The sequence below is a fragment of the Lotus japonicus genome, chromosome 6 (genome assembly GCF_012489685.1).
Source record: "Lotus japonicus ecotype B-129 chromosome 6, LjGifu_v1.2".
Classification (NCBI taxonomy): domain Eukaryota; kingdom Viridiplantae; phylum Streptophyta; class Magnoliopsida; order Fabales; family Fabaceae; genus Lotus; species Lotus japonicus.
Window position 1 is genome coordinate 22,578,077 of NC_080046.1, and position 17,458 is coordinate 22,595,534.

The 17,458-nt window shown below is 39.4% G+C and overlaps 2 protein-coding genes and 1 non-coding gene across 3 annotated transcripts; 1 reads left to right on the top strand and 2 right to left on the bottom strand.

Annotated features, from left to right (window-relative positions):
* The first annotated feature begins 10,829 nt into the window (after positions 1 to 10,829).
* LOC130727050 (small nucleolar RNA R71) lies at positions 10,830 to 10,935 on the top strand. Its single transcript, XR_009015092.1, has one exon. It is a non-coding gene; the product is annotated as a small nucleolar RNA R71 (small nucleolar RNA).
* A 4,160-nt stretch (positions 10,936 to 15,095) lies between these two features.
* LOC130725111 (uncharacterized) lies at positions 15,096 to 15,992 on the bottom strand. Its single transcript, XM_057576365.1, has one exon. It carries the CDS (start codon positions 15,990 to 15,992, stop codon positions 15,096 to 15,098), a length of 897 nt encoding a protein of 298 aa, XP_057432348.1.
* A 138-nt stretch (positions 15,993 to 16,130) lies between these two features.
* LOC130725112 (uncharacterized) lies at positions 16,131 to 16,844 on the bottom strand. Its single transcript, XM_057576366.1, has one exon. It carries the CDS (start codon positions 16,842 to 16,844, stop codon positions 16,131 to 16,133), a length of 714 nt encoding a protein of 237 aa, XP_057432349.1.
* Between the last annotated feature and the right edge of the window lie 614 nt (positions 16,845 to 17,458).

Here is a 17,458-nt window from a genome sequence, read left to right on the forward strand (position 1 = left end):
CTTTCAAGTCGAAACTAATATAAAAAGTTTTAATACAATTTTAGTAAATTTGATTGTGAATATAGGGCTCCCACGGGGGATTTGAGAAGAATTAACATATTTAGTCTATATTTATTAATTATATAGTACAAAGTTCCTGCATGATGAACATTTTACATGAAAATACTTTAATTTGAAACTAATAAATAATATTTTAATAAAACTTTAGTACTTTTTCCATACTTTTAAATAATTCTAAGAGTAGATATACAAAACCTTTTTAATTTGATTGTGAAAATATAGATTTCACGGGAAATAACATCTATATTAAAATATTTTCAAGTTGAAAATAACAAATAATATAATTTTATAAATTTGTTCATAAGTTTAAATGTGTGTGTGTATATATATATATATATATATATATATATATATAAATATGAAATTTTGACGAAAATTGGAATAATGAACATATACAGATTATATTTTTTTTATGTTTAGGTTTTTCGATGAGAAAGTAAAATAAATTTTTGAGTTGCTAAATTCAAGTTTTCTAAGCATCCAATCAACATAACAATCTCACAACATTGATTAATTTAGCACAGAGAGAGAGAGAGAGAGAACTATTTATCACACGAGGATTGAAAATATATAGTCAAAATTTGTTGATGTTTAGGTTTCATAAAAAAAAGGTTGATACGAAGAACAACATTTAACATGAAGATACCTTCAAGTTGAAACTAATACAAAATGTTTTTATATAATTTTTAAACTTTTTCTAGACTTTTGAAATATTTTAATGGAGTAGATATACAGAAACATTACAATTTGGTTTTGCGAGATCCGAAAAACATGAGATTTTAGTGTGAATTTGTTTGGAACCCAAGGAGAGTATGAGTGCACCTTGAAGAATGGGTGTCAAAATTTCATCAAAGCGAATAACCTTACAGAGAATCATTATGTTAAGTCTGGAATTCATAAAGATGATCCACACGTTATTCAATGTTGGAGTTATGAACGAATTAATTTCGTGAAAACATTCTCCAACCAGAAGTCAATTATGAAATTTCTTTTATTGTGTTTTTTATTTATCTTGGTGGTGAACAATTAGATAGATTAGATTTTAAATCCAAAATTTTTGTATGCTTCACTGGAATGTGGTGTTTTTCCACCATAAATATCTATTACGTTTTTTAATTAAATGTTATTGCTTTTTGATAAATATATTATAGTATTTTATATAAGAGAATTATTATTGCATCCTTTAAATTTTGAACACTCATCCGTATTTAGTTTGAGTTTAGGAAATCACAATGATATCGTATAAAAAATGTAATTTAATATGTAATACATATTTTCTATCAAATTTTATAAGTTATAAATTTTGTAGACTTATTTGGAGATTGGATAAACGAAAATAAAAGAAAAAACAAAAGTCATACAATTTATTATATTATTATATCATATACAAATTATTCACATAAAAAATTATATGGAGAAAATATAATTTTACTCTCGGTTAGTTAGATGTCTAACATATACTTAAAATATATGGAGAAAATATAATTTTATTACTTAATAGACAAATACAAAGTAATTATAATTTATAGAGGTCAGACTACCTAATTAAGCAAATAAGTAAAATTTGTACGTAATCTCCTAATAAGTGAAAAAGTCTCTCATAATCTTCTAAATAGAAAGAAAATCTCCTAATAATAAAAAACAATCTTCTAAAACCAAATAATATGAAATCAAATAATATCTTAATAAGCCAACGCTCACCTCAAGGTGGTGAATGGATATCTATCACTATATTGCAAGTAATATCTTGGAAAGGATCTAAGGAAAGTCCATTAGTGAACGCATCAGTAAACTGAAGTCTTGAGGGAACGTGTTGTGTAGACAAGTCATTGATTGATGCTTTCTTGGAAGCAACAAGCTTCAATACCCATTTTGAAGGACAAAAATTAGTTGCACCGGTGACCATGCACCAATGACAAAGGCAATACAACAATTTGTACCATGAAGAGGATGTACTATTATTGCAAGAGAACAAGTATCAACGGACATACTCAAGGAGTCCGTAAGAGAGGGTAGTCCACAAAGTGGAGCAAAAATTGCTGGTTCCTCTCCAATCATGGTAAAAAAGAGGAAGCTTCAAACACGGTAGCAAGAGAAACGATCCTTCGTGCAATCGGAGGAAGCAACAACATCGTAACAACGACGTAACAAAGGATCTCAGGGTTGCCGACGAGGAACACCAGCAAGATGGCTTCAAACGACAACAACAAGAGGTGAAATCATCCATCCCACAATGGGAGGAAAAAATAAGTCGAATTAGCGATGTGATAAAAGCTCCAAGGAGAGAAGACATGAGGCTACTGTAGCCTGTAAAATCCACCCAAGTCCTCATTTCCAATGGTTGAGAGGTAATAGTTTCAAGAAGAGAATGCTTGAGGCTACTTTAGAGTCCATCCAAGTTGAAAAAAGTGAAGGAGACAAGCTTAAATCACATGCTCCTACAATGAGCATAAAAAAAAGGCTTAATTGCACATTTGGTCCCCACTTATACCTTTTTCACGATTTTGGTCCCCCACAAAAATCAATTGCATTTTGCGTCCCTAACGAAAGCCTCCGTTTGCAGTTTTGGTTTTCCATCCAGCTTCCATCCAAAATTTAACGGAGAGCTGACATGGCTTTTATTAATAATATTTTTAATTGAAAAATAATAAATTATTAATTAAATAAGGTTTTGCTCTTTGCAAGTTTGGTCCCTCTCCCTCAACCACTACTTCTCATCATCCCCTCCACCATAAACTCATCTTAAAACCCAGAAAGTCAGTCATGAATATACCCAGAAACTCATGAATAATCTTGTTAATCACCCTTTTCAAAAAATAAATTTTGTTAATCACCATCTTAACAAATTATACAATTCTACTCATATTGTTGATTCGTTTTCCTCAAAGCTCTGATTCATCCCATTCTAACGGAAGCCCAAAGCTCTGGTTATTTTTGTTTTCCACATAAACAATTAAACTGTGTGCCCAATCTCTGCAATGCTCACGGCTCACCCTCTCCCCAACTTCCACCCCAACTCATTCTAGCATCTCAATCTCATCCTTCTCCCTCATGATCGTGTCAATCTCACCCCAATCCATGAGCTTCCTCTCTCTGTCCTCAGCCTCAGATTTCACCTGGTCTCGCTCTCCTCCCAACACGAACTTCTCAGCAGCGTGAGTGTACCCCTTCAGAGTTGCAACCCCGTGTTCCTTCTCGTTCCTCTCACCGACACCATGTCTGTCATCTGAGGTGGGTTTCCCCTTCGATCTGGGTTGTTCAAATCCGACCACAAGCTCGTTTTCATTTCCTTCTTCGTCCTGGGTTGTTCATCTGGATTGCAGAATATCCCAGATCTGGGATTTGATCTGCGTTGAAGGTTTCTACAGCCAGATCTGGGTTTCGATCTTGAAGTAGGTGGTGGAGATAGACAAAAAGATAAGAAGCTTCAATCATAGTAGTGATTTGAAGAAGATTAAATGAGTTGTGTGGTTTTCTTTTGAATTAGTGATAGAGGAAGAAGGGGCGTAAAGACGGGTGTGCTGTAACGCAACGAACAGAGAAGAAGAAGAATTAGAATCGTGTTTCGGAGGAGAAAAATCAACCGAGAAAATGAGTGGCGCAGGGAAAAAAATGGTGGATGTAGCATTCAAGGCTGGTAAAGAATTGTTGAGGATAGTATTTTTTCCCCAAATTTTATGGGTTCTGGATAATGGCGAAAAAAAAGATGAAGATGGTGAAGAATATGGTTGCAGGAGGAGGAGGAATGATGGTTGAAGGGGAGGAACCAAAACTACAACAAACTAATACTTATTTAATTAAAAAATTAATATTTTTCAATAAAAATATTACTAATAAAGCCACGTCAGCTTTCCGTTAAATTATGGATGGAAGTTGGATGGAAAACTAAAACTACAAATGGAGGCTTTCGTTAGGGACGCAAAATGCAATTGATTTTTGTGGGGACCAGAATCGTGAAAAAGTTATAAGTGGGGGACCAAATGTGTAATTAAGTCTAAAAAAAAGGATTTGTCAAAAAAACCCGCAAACGACAACCCAGAAAGGAGACCCACGTTTGGTCAAAGAAGGAATAACCAAACGGTCTCTAAAAGCACTCAAAAGTAGGGATGGCAATGGGTCGGGTAGGGTGCGGGTTTTACCAAACCCAAACCCAAACCCGAAATCAAAAACCCACACCCGCACCCGCACCCGAACCCGAAATGGGTGGTGAACTTAAACCCACACCCGAACCCATTGGGTTTCGGGTTCACCCGACCCGTACCCACACCCGCACACAACCTCAAACAAACAGTTGAACTCGGAAACCCGACCTGAAAAAGACTGTGAAGAGAGCTATATTATGTAATGTAACATTGTAATTGCCATGTTACTGTTAAATTAATATGCAAGATGCTGCACATATTGTATTGCACAAGCAGAATACTTAGGTTTCACTTATACAGATCCGGGTTCGGGTAGGGTTCGGGTGCGGGTTTGGCCAAACCCAAACCCGAACCCGAAAGTGATCGGGTAAAACCCGAACCCGAACCCATTTAACTCGGGTTTTCACCCAAGAAATCGGGTCGGGTCGGGTCGGGTGCCCATGGGTTCGGGCTTCTCTGCCATCCCTACTCAAAAGTGGCAAATCTAATGAACTAACCACAGGAACAATGGCAACAATCATCTAGGGCTCAAATAAGAGCAAGAACAATACCGAGAAGGTGAGAACATACGAGCAAGGGAATTAGAGAACACCAAAAAATACCCAATCAACGAACAAGTAGCACATGGAACCAAGGGATCGTCAAGTTAGCAACGAAGAACCAAACATCTCTACCAGCAAGAAACAAAGGCCAATAGGGCAAAATAAAGCCTGGAAAAAAACTAGTTGAAAAGGTTGAACGGGTATGTGAAGGCGGTGTTGAAAAACGGCGGTCGGGAAGGAACATGTAGAGGAATAAAATAGATCGCAACATCTCAGAAAGAGGAACGACCAAAAAGCTCTTCAAACATGCCAAATTAGGAGACGTAGACCCTCAAAAAATAATCGGAAGACGAATCACCCTGAAAATTGAGAAATCAAGTCGTATTTCACATTCCTACAACCAAGTGACAACAAAACGCAATAAGAATCGATTTGAGAACGGGACCCTCAAAACGAAACTTGGCCGAAACACAAACAAAGAGGACCAGCGAGAATAAAGCAGCAGCCGAGAGGTGTCAAAATAATACGTCAAAATAAACAACTTTATTCCCAAAACATACATTGTTGCACGTTCAAACACCAACAAGGGTCACGATCACGAACAACACATAAGAAAGACAAATCTGGAAAAAACGACCCTTGAAACCGAACCAGGAGGCAAGGGTGGGCTTGTCTATAATGGTCGTGGTGTAAACAAAGATAAAAAAATAGGAGAAAATGAAGGTGCGAAAAACACTAGAAAGGGGGGTTTGAATAGAGTTTTTAAACAAAAGTTTTCCCCTTTTTAAGTTTTGACAAACTTAAAGATAAGAACTAGGTGCTAAAGAATATGAAGTAGAGCACACAAGTATTTTATCCTGGTTCACTTGAGATAAAAGCTCTAGTTAATCCAGTCCACCCGTGAAGGTGATTTCTTCCTTCTTCTGATGAAGGCAATTCACTAAAATCAATGAATGTTACAACTGCACTTGCAACCTGCAAAGTGACTAACAGTACACTGATTTTCTCACTAGTATACTCTCAAGAAGCTGATCAACCGATCCTCTCAAGACTTGCTAAACACTGAACCAAACTTGATTCAGTCCTCTCAAGATCCGACCAAACTTGGTCTCTTAAGGAACTTTACAAAGTGTTTGTAAAAGGTTTTGGGGTTACAAGAAATGCTTCTGAAAAGCTAATAGTAAACTCAGATGTTTAAGAACAATGAAGAAATATTGCTAAGAGATCGGTTAGAATGGATTCAAGGATATCAGCAAAATTTCTGGGCTTTTTTCTTCTATGTTCAGCCCTTATATACTCCAAGGCATATGGTGTAGCCGTTGCTAGGGTTTTGTCCGTTGGAGTGGCAATCTTGTAATATCAGACTGCTAGGCTGAACGAGGTAGGTGGCGAACAGGCTATGACAGTACGATGTGTACTATGACAGCGACCTGTCCTTTCACCAGTTGACTTAAGATCTGGAGTGCTTCAGATGGACGTTGGTGAAGCTTCTGATCAGAGTCAGACGGAAGACTGGATCCTCTGACCTTGCAACTTCTGCTTCTGGGCATGTTCCTCAGAACTTCTGAATGCCAGAGCTAGAATAGCTTGGGTTTTCAGAGCCAACTTCTTGCAGGTCTTCTGAACGTGAGTCTTCTACTTCAGGACCGTTCCTTTTGAAACACCTGGTCTTCAGAACTTCTGACTACGGTTCTTCAGTACCTCTTGAGAGCTTCTATCTTCAGAACTTCTGAAGGATTTTCCTCTGTTCTGAACGAACATGGTGAGCTTTAGAACTCTCTTTTGGTTACCCTTGGGTCTTCATCTTCTGATGGAATCGGCTTAGTTAGAATCAGAACCTGTTTGTCACAACTATAAAGGACAAACGTTAGAGTACCATAATTGTTCATGCTCAAAACCTTAACTGTAATCATCAAAATATAGAGATGCAACTACTGATCAAATCTTGATCTTACAGAAAATACTCAAAGAGCAAAGAGAACCAATGGATCGTTAATAAGCCGCAAAGGAAAGGACAAATCGACTCTCTTTAATAAAAAAACACAAGCTAAGAACTGTATTAGTAACCACTATAATTTAAGCAAAAGAACACAATTTCAGCATCACCGCTGACCCTCCAACTATCGTGACCAAGGCAACAAGTAAAGAGCCATATATAACAGGACCCCAAAAACCCGTTAAAGAAAATCACCATTGCAATATACTTCAAAATTAAGAATCTGGCGGTGGCACTTCGATGATTGTTGTAGATCGGGGTAGGGAAAACCTGATGATTGTGCATTACCAAGTTTTTTTGGATTAAAAGATGTCCCCTATAGAATGATTTTTGTGTACAGTGATAATAGCAGAGTTTGCAATTGTTTGATATATGACGTGGTGAAAAAGGGTTCTCCAGACTATGAAGTAATTTCAATATGATGAAAGATAACCATGTCATCATTGTAAATGTGGATGGAAACGCTAATCAAGCTGCTCATGCTATGGCAAATATTGGGGTGAGCTGTGGAAAAGTGATAGAGAAGCATGAACTCCCACCTACAGAATTATTGGAGAGAACCATTAGGTTTGGTAAGTCAGATAAAATCATTCCAAGGAAGTCAAGGAAGTAGCAAGAATATATGGTTGTAGTGTTTACTTTATGATTTTATTTTAAAATTCACTAGTGATATTAACGCGTGCGGTGCACGGAGACTGAATGTTCAATTTTATCAATAATTTGTATGGAATGCAGCATAAAATATAATGAAATCATTTGTGTATATATTAATATGTATATGCGTGTGTGTGTGTATATATATATATATATATATATATATATATATATATATATATATATATATGATATAATTAAACTGTTAAAATTCGTATGATAATTAAGGTGGACACTTCTCATTATACATGGGTAAGAGGAGCAAATATTAAGGAATACAAATTTTGTATTTCACACAAAACTACAGCCTCTATCCTATTAATAATAAAGTTGTTACATCTTTGTACATAATATCAGTTAAGAATGGTTACACCTATATGAAAATGACAAAAACACCAAAGGTTGTGAGGCTAACAAAAGGTCAAATGCATTAAAATGAAATCACGTAATTTGAATTAGTTTATAAACTGTAGTCCTTTATCTATGGTAACAATTGTTTTTATTTTTATCTAGATAAATCCTATGCTAGATGATACAAACACTTGCTTTAGGAACTTTTGTGCTTTCAAGTTTCTATTTTAAAAAGTACTCCATCCCTTTGTTCATTTTTATAAGAACTAAATTAGAGGTGCACCTTAATGTTTTTTATAAGAATTAATTTGAAGTTTTTTGATGAATCAATTTGGAGTTTGTAGTAAATTAATTATTTTTCTTATAAAATACCCTTATTTAATTGAAATTCTCTCTCTCTGATCATCCCATAACCTTCAAAAGTTGCAAGTATATAAGAAAACTTCACTTATAAGGTATAGATTTGAGGGTTTGGGACAATTATGTGCTTCCACCAGTTCATCTGGACCACTATAGGTTGTTCATTCTAGGTCTTTCTCCGAACCTTTTCTTTCTCCCAAAGTGATTGCAATTGCTTGCTTCTTATAAAAGTGATTGCAACTGTGTGCTGTTAGTTTCTCATTTTAGGTCTGTATCCCAACATTTCCATTGGATGCTAGCCATGCACAAGGCCTGTTTTACTTGGGCAACATGAAAGGGAGGGTAGGTGGTGGTGGGAGGATGCCAAAGCTTAGGAGCATGGTCTTCACAAAGGAAATGTAAAGTAGGATGTTGGGGTTTAATTTAATAATAATGGGCTTGTCCATGCAAATGGCACCGTCGCGGATATCTTCAATACTTAGGAGTCAGAAGAATCCATGAAATCTTGATACTTTATTTGTATTAATAATGATAAATAGTGTTATTTATATTTTTCCGGATTCAAAAAAATCTTAACAATGTAAGTTTTTCATCATTGCATAACTATAGTGGTAAAAAGTCTATCTATATGTGTAATATATACATTAATATGATTAATCTACACTTATAAAGCAGTAAATATAGCAATTAAAATGAGTTTAATTTGCAACTTTCACGAGACTGCCGGTATGTAAATTGTTTATTTTTTTTTTTTAATAAATTGTAGAATTAAGTTTAACAATTATTGAATCGCATCTCCGTCCATGATACCAGTCTCATATAATTACAATTTTAATCATTTAAATGCAGAAACTTAAAATAGAGGCAAGAAGAAAGATAAAGCCGCAAGCCAACAACATATTCATAATCTATTGTGAACTTACTAAGTAATTCATGAGCTGATATATTGGCTGAAGTATCCATTTTCAGCATTCTCCCAAGAAGGTCACGTGCAGGTTTAGATATTCATTCCCACATCAAAATGAACTGGGTTTGATTTGTATCATGGACTATGAACTCCAAGTTGATTCATAAAAAACTCCAAATTGATTCTTACAAAAAATAATTAAGGTGCACCTCTAATTAAGTTCTTAAAATGGACTGGGCGAGACCCCAGGGTCCCTCGCCCAAGAGCGCCAGCTCGGGACGACGAGCGGACCAAGGATTTGGGCCTCCTCCCAGAGGCCCAACCGGCCCAATAGGAAGGGTTAGAGGCGCCAAGCCCAACTCCACATCTATAAATAGGGGATGAATACCAATTGTAAAGGACTCTAAGCTCATTTGAGAAATAACAAGATTGAAATTCAGTTACTTTCTCTCTCTAAAACGGTTACGCTCTCATTCTCTCTAGGAATCTCACATCATGTTCCTTACACTCTAGGTACTATACTTCATCTCAATGTTCATGGATGGAACATTTGGCGCCGTCTGTGGGGAACGGTAGATTTCGATTCCCGGACTACGTGGATTGTGATTTGATCCAGAGAAGTTCGATTTTCTGTGTGATTTTCTTCGGTTTTTAGATTTTTTGGTCGAGTTCTTCATCTCACTAGCAAAGATCGATGGCGACACGTCGTCGACGACGCGACGAAGATCAGGCGCGGCAGCGCGGTTCACCTCCGCGTCGCGTGAGAGGCAGGCCGCGACGCGAGCAGGTTCACCGTGAAGAAACCGATCAGTTAACTCCTCCCCCACCACCTCCACCTCTTCCCAACGCCTCCACTACCTTCTCCGCCAACTTCACTGGAGCAGCAGAGGTCACCGGTGCGCTCACCCGGAGCTTCGGGAGAGGAGACTCCGGCACCTCAAGCACCGATATCCGGACAAGATTGGAGGCGCTTGGTCCGTAGCATCGATGATATACGGCAGCGAAATGATTACTTACAGGAACAATTGGAATATTATCGTTACGAGCAACAGGATGAAGGGGAGCGCGAAGCGGAAGCCGTGGCTGAATTTGAGCCGTTCTCGGCGACAGTGAGGGAGGTGGCTATCCCGGATAACATGAAGAATATTGTCCTCGAGACATATAGCGGGAAAGCTGATCCCAAGGAGCACCTGCTATATTTTATCACAAAAATGATAATTAGTACCGCTTCCGACGCTGTAAAGTGCAGGATGTTTCCAGCTACGTTCAAAGGCACGGCCATGGCGTGGTTCACAACTTTGCCCCGAGGATCGATCACAAATTTTCGTGATTTCTCATCAAAGTTCCTCGTCCAGTTTTCCGCCAGTAAAACCAAGCAGGTGACAATTGAGGATATGTACAATGTCCGCCAGTCCGAGGGAAAGACTCTGAAGCAGTACGTGAAACGATTCAGCGCGGCGTCTTTCAAGATTGAGGAATCACTAACTTGAGGCCCTCCAATAGCCACACACTCCACTTTGGCTACTGTAGCACCGACCAAATTGGTCGCCTTTATGTGATTTTGAATCTCCGCTATTCGTTCAGAGAGTTCCTTGTTGGAGGCCAAGAGCTTGTCGTGAGCTTCAACTTCAAACTTACTCCTTCGGGTTTGGCGATCATATTCAGAGTTCATGGCTCTCGCTGCCATCTTTACTATTAAGTCATACCCCGCTCGTGGGGGAAGAGCATCGAACTCGCCATTTGAAGCCGCATCTAGGCCAAACCTCCAAGAGTATTGTAGACCATCATAAAATGTTGCAACCAATTCAGCTTGGGTGAGATTGTGTTGAGGACATTTTTTAAGAGCTTCTTGAAGCGCTCCCAAGCTTCATAGAGATTTTCTTCAGTGGGTTGCACAAAATTCATGATGTCTTTTTTCAATTTCCTCAAAAGGGCTCTTGGGAAGAACCTTGTTGTGAACTTTTCCGCTAAGTCTTCCCAAGTAATGAAGCTCCCTTGAGGTTGAGAATTCAGCCATTCCTCAACGGTGTCATTCAAAGAAAATGGAAACAAGCTCAACCGAATTGCATCCGCCGGAACATTGTTCACCCGGTAAGTGTTGCAATTCCGGATGAACCTCTCCATGTGAGCATGTGGATCTTCCAAAGTACCTCCACCATATTGGTTTTGGCTCTCCAAGTTGATGAATGCCGGTCTCAACTTAAAGTTTCCCACTCCCTCGGGAAAGACAATGATCCCGGGATAGTCATAACTCATGGTAGCCGAAGTGAGTTCCCGAAGAGACCGGTTGGCATTCTCAACTTCTTGTTCACATAATCGGAGGGTGATCTCCTCTTGGATTCTTGCCTCGATATGGGCTTGCATCTCCTCCTCCGTCATATGGCCACCCATGACGGTGTCTCTCTCGAGAGCAACCTGAAAGTGTGACACTCAAACAGAGAAAGATTAGTAGCACCAATTCTAGACAAAGATAAAAACAAAAAAATAAAACCACAAACTAAAAGCTTAAACCAGAAACCACAAACAATTCCCCGGCAACGGTGCCAAAAACTTGTTGGTTAATCTGCAAGTGTACAGAATCTACCCGGTTTTAAATTATCGAACCACAGGGAATTGGTGTGGCCATTCAGTTTAAGCCTCGAGTTCACGGTAGGAAAGCGAGTAAAATTCAGTTTTAAAGGTTGGTTGTTTGTTGTGATACTTAATTAGAAAACTAACAAAGATAAGTGTGTGATAATCAATGGTGAGAATTCCTTGGGTTATTGCTTGACTAATTCAGTTCTAATCAACCTATTCTACCCACAAAACTCTGAGTCTCTCCTTGATGATCTAGCCTAAACAATCATCTATCGATGCCTCGCATAGACAATCCTCTCAAGCCAAAAGATAAGCACAATTCCTTGATAACCTAAACATTTGCTAAAGACATTAAGCATGCAATTCAGGCCAACAAACTCCAACCCTTCCTCTATTCCTAGTAGCAAGCATAGAAGAGGTAATCCCACAACAAGTCCCTAATCTATAACAAACTTCCGTTCTATTATAGAAAAGCATAAAGCTAGCATGCGTTCTAACCTGAAACATAAAACATGGATATGGGATTCAAGGGTTTACTCAGAGGATTCATGAATAGAAATAGTAATAAAGATTAAAACATCTTAAGTCTTACAAAGAACCCAAAGCAAAAGGGGTTTAGCCAATCATGGCTATGAAATCCATACAAGAAAGTAAAAATGAAACCTGGAACATAAGGCCTAGAGAAAGCTCCTCAAGCTCCAGAACTCAAACCCTCTCTACTAACTTATGAAAATATGATAAACTGACAAAAGGTTCCAAGAGAAATGTCTAAAAAACCAATTTATAGGCAAAACAGGCGAGTCTGGGCGCTCAGGCGCCAATTCAGAGCGCCTGAGCGCCAATTCCAACCAAAAACAAGCTCTCTGGAAGGTAATTGGCGCCTAGGCGCCAATTCCCAGCGCCTAGGCGCTCAAAGCTCGCTGGAAAGGCTTTTTAGCTTCTTCATAACTCCTCTTCAAGCCTCTTTAACCCTTTCTTCAATTCACCAAGCCACTTGACCTTCCTCATTCATCAGTTTCAGACCTGGTAACTTAGGCACAAAGTAAAGGAAATATCCAGAAACTTCAAAGAGTTAATTAGCAAAGAGAACCTTCAATTTTAAAAAGGAAAATCATGCAAGTCCTAAACTTACTTAAAATGCAACAAAAGTCCCTATAGAACTACAAAATTACCAAAGCAAAGTAAAAACACAAATAAAGATAAAAATACATGAGAATGCATGAAACACTACATGAGACTCAACAAAAAGACTCGAAACAAACTAGGAAATGACCTTAAAAACACTACTAAAATAGTGTCATCAATCGAACACAAATTTTCGTGATTTCTCATCAAAGTTCCTCGTCCAGTTTTCCGCCAGTAAAACCAAGCAGGTGAGAATTGAGGATATGTACAATGTCCGCCAGTCCGAGGGCGAGACTCTGAAGCAGTACGTGAAACAATTCAGCGCGGCGTCCGTCAAGATTGAGGAATCAGAGCCGCATGCTTGTGCGCGTGCCTTCAAGAACGGGTTGCAGCCGGGGAAGCTGAATAGCAAATTGAGCCGTAAGCCAGCTCGGTCCATGGCAGAGATCCGAGCGCGAGCGAACACCTACATTCTGGACGAGGAGGATGATGCTTTCAAGCGAAGGCGCGCGAAAAAGGAGAAGGATAGCGAATAGAGGGACGCATCACCAGAAGGAAAACAGAGTAAGGAGAGAGGAGAGGGCAGCAAGAGGCGAGACAGGAAAGTGAGGACAGGGGAAAAGGTTGTGAAAGAGCCATTGTACCCTAAGAGGGAAAATTTCGAGCGCCGCAGACCGTGGCATCAGGCTGACTCTCGTCGGCGAGAGGAGTCAGGGAAGAGTCTAAATGCACATTTGACGGAGCTACTTCGTGAGGTCAAGGCGACCCACGCAGTTGAGGAAGGCGAGAAAGAGATCGACCTGCCTCGAGCGGCGTTGGATAATACGAAGTGGTGCGAGTATCACCGCTCAGCAGGCCATGACACACACGGGGGATTGCTTTACACTGAAAAACGAAATTGAGAGACTCATTCGGGCGGGGCGATCGCAGATGAATGACCGCAGTGATCGGTGGAATGGAGAGCGACAGCAGGGAAACCGGTACAAAGGGGGCCGCCGACTGGATGACCACAGGCGGGACGACCGCCACCGTAGGCCAACCACTGACAAAAAGGAAACACTGGCGATAAGGAAGAAGGGGGCGGAAGAAACCTTTTGAAATTCTAGATCCCTTAGAACAGATGTCCTGCACGATGCTAGGACAATCGATTAGAACAATATGACTGAAAATGCACAAGCACAGGTACAAATAAAAGAAACAAGACACAGCAAGTTGTTAACCCAGTTCGGTGAAACTTCACCTACGTCTGGTTAGCTTTCGCCCAAAGAAAAGGAATTCCACTATCTCAAGATCTAGGTGTTACAGACACACATGAACACATCAAGTTCATTGTTCTTAACCTAATCTACCCAGTGGTCTTCTACTTAGAACCACAGCCTAAGTATGAGAGCCCCTCTCACTTTTCCTCAATCACTGCCACAGTGATTGGTGAAAACAAATAACAAAAGTGTTTGAACAATCAAACTCAACACAGAACTGAAACTTGCTTTATAGAATCAGGGAGCAAGAACAGTTCACAAATAACAAGAACAAAGCACAACTCACAATCCTAAAACACTTGATCTTCAATCTTAGCTCCGGTCCACTTCACGTTTTAGGTCTTTGTTCTATTTATACTTCAGCAGAGGCGGCACTAGGGTTAGCTGGGATGAAGAACAAAATTGATCCACACAACTTCAAACGCAATCTTCCTAGATATGATTTGTGTAACAACCGAGTATAAGATAGAAACAAATATTCAATCATAGATTTGTTTCAACAATAAACAACCCGCAAAGAACTCCCTGTAATCAGTTACTTGAACCTCAAGTAACAACAACCAAATCTTTAAAAAATAACAGAAGAGACCCACAACGCGTGCCAGCCAGTGAATGAATGTCCTGGCTTTACAGAATTATATGTCAGGACATCTGCTTCGACATCAGGTTGTTTTTAGCAAAATGAATGACAACAAAAGGAACAACAATCTCCCCCTTTGTCAAATTTTGCCTAAAAACAACTTCATAACCAGAGAGGGAAAAAACACACAGAATCAGCAGCGGAACAGCACTCCCCCTCAAAACAATGCTTCTTCATATGCAGACATAAAGGAACTCCCCCTCAAATGAAGCATCCAACAGAACACATATAAACTGCTTGAAGTACATAAATCATAACCATAGCAGCACATAATTATTAATTTCCAAGTTAGACAAGCACACCAGCAGAACTTGAACAAACATAGCATTGCCACTCTAGACTCAAAACAAAACATAGTCTTCAACATGAATCTTCTAACTAATGTCTTCAACATGGATCTGCTAACTACTCCCCCTTTTTAGCAAAAATTTGGCAAAGGTTGTAAGTGAAATAAAGCCAACTGACAAACAAAAAACTACAATTTAAGCTTCAGATGAAGACTCATCTTCCTCAGATCCTTCCTCCTCTGTAGCATCACTTCTAGACTCACCCTCGTGACCTGCCTTCTCTTTAAGCTTAGCAATCAAAGTATCTACCTTCAGCTTCCTCTCAGTAGCAACCTTGATAGACACCTGCAACTCCTTTGAAAGATCCTCCAATTCAGCAATAACACTTTGAGTTCCAGAAGCAGACATTGAAACAGGAATTGATGTCCTGCGAGATGGCATATCAATATCCAGGACATGGGGATCCAGGAACAAGCGATGATCCAAAGTGATGGGAGTACCCTTAGGAAAAGCCACATCATCCATTCTGAGTATATCAGGATGCTGCTTCAGGATGATAGCAGTCAAGAGTGAAGGGAAAGAAATAGGCAGCTTTACAGCACAAGTTTCTGCATGTTTCAAAGTTTGAGCAAACACCAAAGAGCCAAAATCAAAAGGCACCTCAGTCCCAATTCTGTAGATCAGTTTGGCTAAAATTGCAGAGACAGCAGAGGTATGATGAGAAGGGATCCAATTCACCACTCCTATCCTATTCAGAATAGCATACTTCACACTCAATAACCCTGTAGATAAAAGCTTCTTAGCAGGCCACTTCTTCACTTGTCCAGCAGTGAGTTCCTTGGCAACCTTTTCCAAAGACAATTCTTCCTCAACAAACTCTACAACACTTCTTCCAAGGGCTTGGTTGATCACAGCAAGAGCAAACGTTACACATTTCCCTCGCACATAAACTTTCCTGAATTCAGCACTTCCAGGAATGCCAACATCATCTGTCAAATTAACTAGGAACTCTTTCACTAGCTTCTCATAACATTTTCCAATATCCATGACTGTCTTCCTTAGACCAGCCCGGTCAATGAGAGCAACAATCATCTTACACTCAAGCACACCCTTGCCAATCTCCCTTTCTTTTGCAATCCGGCGGTTGCAAACATATTTCCACTTGAGAACATTCTCAGCAGCATGAAAGGAAACATTATCAATAGGGAAAGAAGGAACATCTGAAGGAATTCACTTACCAGAGAATTTCTTCTTTTCAGAAGTCCGAATGTCCTGAACATCGACTTCAACATCAGAATCAGATTCCAAATCAATCCTTGGAATTTTCTTCTTCTCAGCAGTTTTCTTTACCTTCTTGTGTGAGGAATTCACAACCTTTTGTTTACCTTTGCTCTTCACATCCATAGTGGATTTGGCCTTCTTTTGTGAACCAGATGGGGTGTCTTCAACAGGAACCCTTCTTCTCTTCTTCATCCTGGCAGCAACACTTGCCAGAGGAACATCATCTGAGTCATCAGCATCTGAATTTGCATGAACAGATGGAGGAGATTTGGTAGACTCCTCAGAAGAGACCTCCTCGTGGGCTTCATTCTCTGGCTCTGAGTTCTCGGACTCAGAGGATGAATCCAGAGATGGTGAATTCTCCTTATCAGGCACATTGGATACAGGAACTTCAGTTTGAGGAGCAAAAGCCTCAACATCTGCCTCTTCATCCGCAGAGGAAATTTCATGAGAAACATCCTCAAACACAGGTGAGTCACGAGTGCCTTGAGATCTCGTACTCGACTTGTAGCACTTTCTGGCAGGAGTTCTTGAATTCTTTCTTCCAGAATCCTTCTTGGATTGAGCAGAGGATTGCGCATTCAATCCCATAACCTTAACTCCAGAAGATGTCTTCTCAATCTTGCCTTTGATGGAATCTTGCTTTCCTGAGACTTGAGACATGGTGAAATGGTAATTCAGAAAGAGCAAGTACAAGAATTGAGAGAATTGTAAGTAAATAGAATCGGAGATTGTGAGATCAAAATTAGCAGTTCGTTGTGAGATTGGAATGAGGCCGTTGGCGAAGATTATATAGCAGTTGAGTGGGAAGGAAGCAATGATGTCACAACGGCAGTAAATGGTAGTTACGAGAAAACTAGCCGTTAGACTGAAAAGGGGCGTTAATTTCTATGCTCCTTCGAAGAGACAAATCCCAAGATTGCCTCTTAATTTATCAAATGTAGCAGCATCCAAGGGTTTGGTAAAAATATCAGCCAATTGTTTCTCTGTGGCAACATGTTCCAAAGTGACAATTTTGTCCTCAACCAACTTCCTGATGAAATGATGTCTGATATCTATGTGCTTGGTTCTGCTATGTTGAATGGGATTCTTTGCAATGTTAATGGCACTTAAATTGTCACAATACAATGTCATGACATCTTGCTTGACTTCATACTCCTTCAACATTTGCTTCATCCAAACAAGTTGAGTACAACTACTCCCCGCTGCAATGTATTCTGCTTCAGCTGTGGATAGAGAGACACAATTTTGCTTCTTACTGAACCATGAAATCAGAT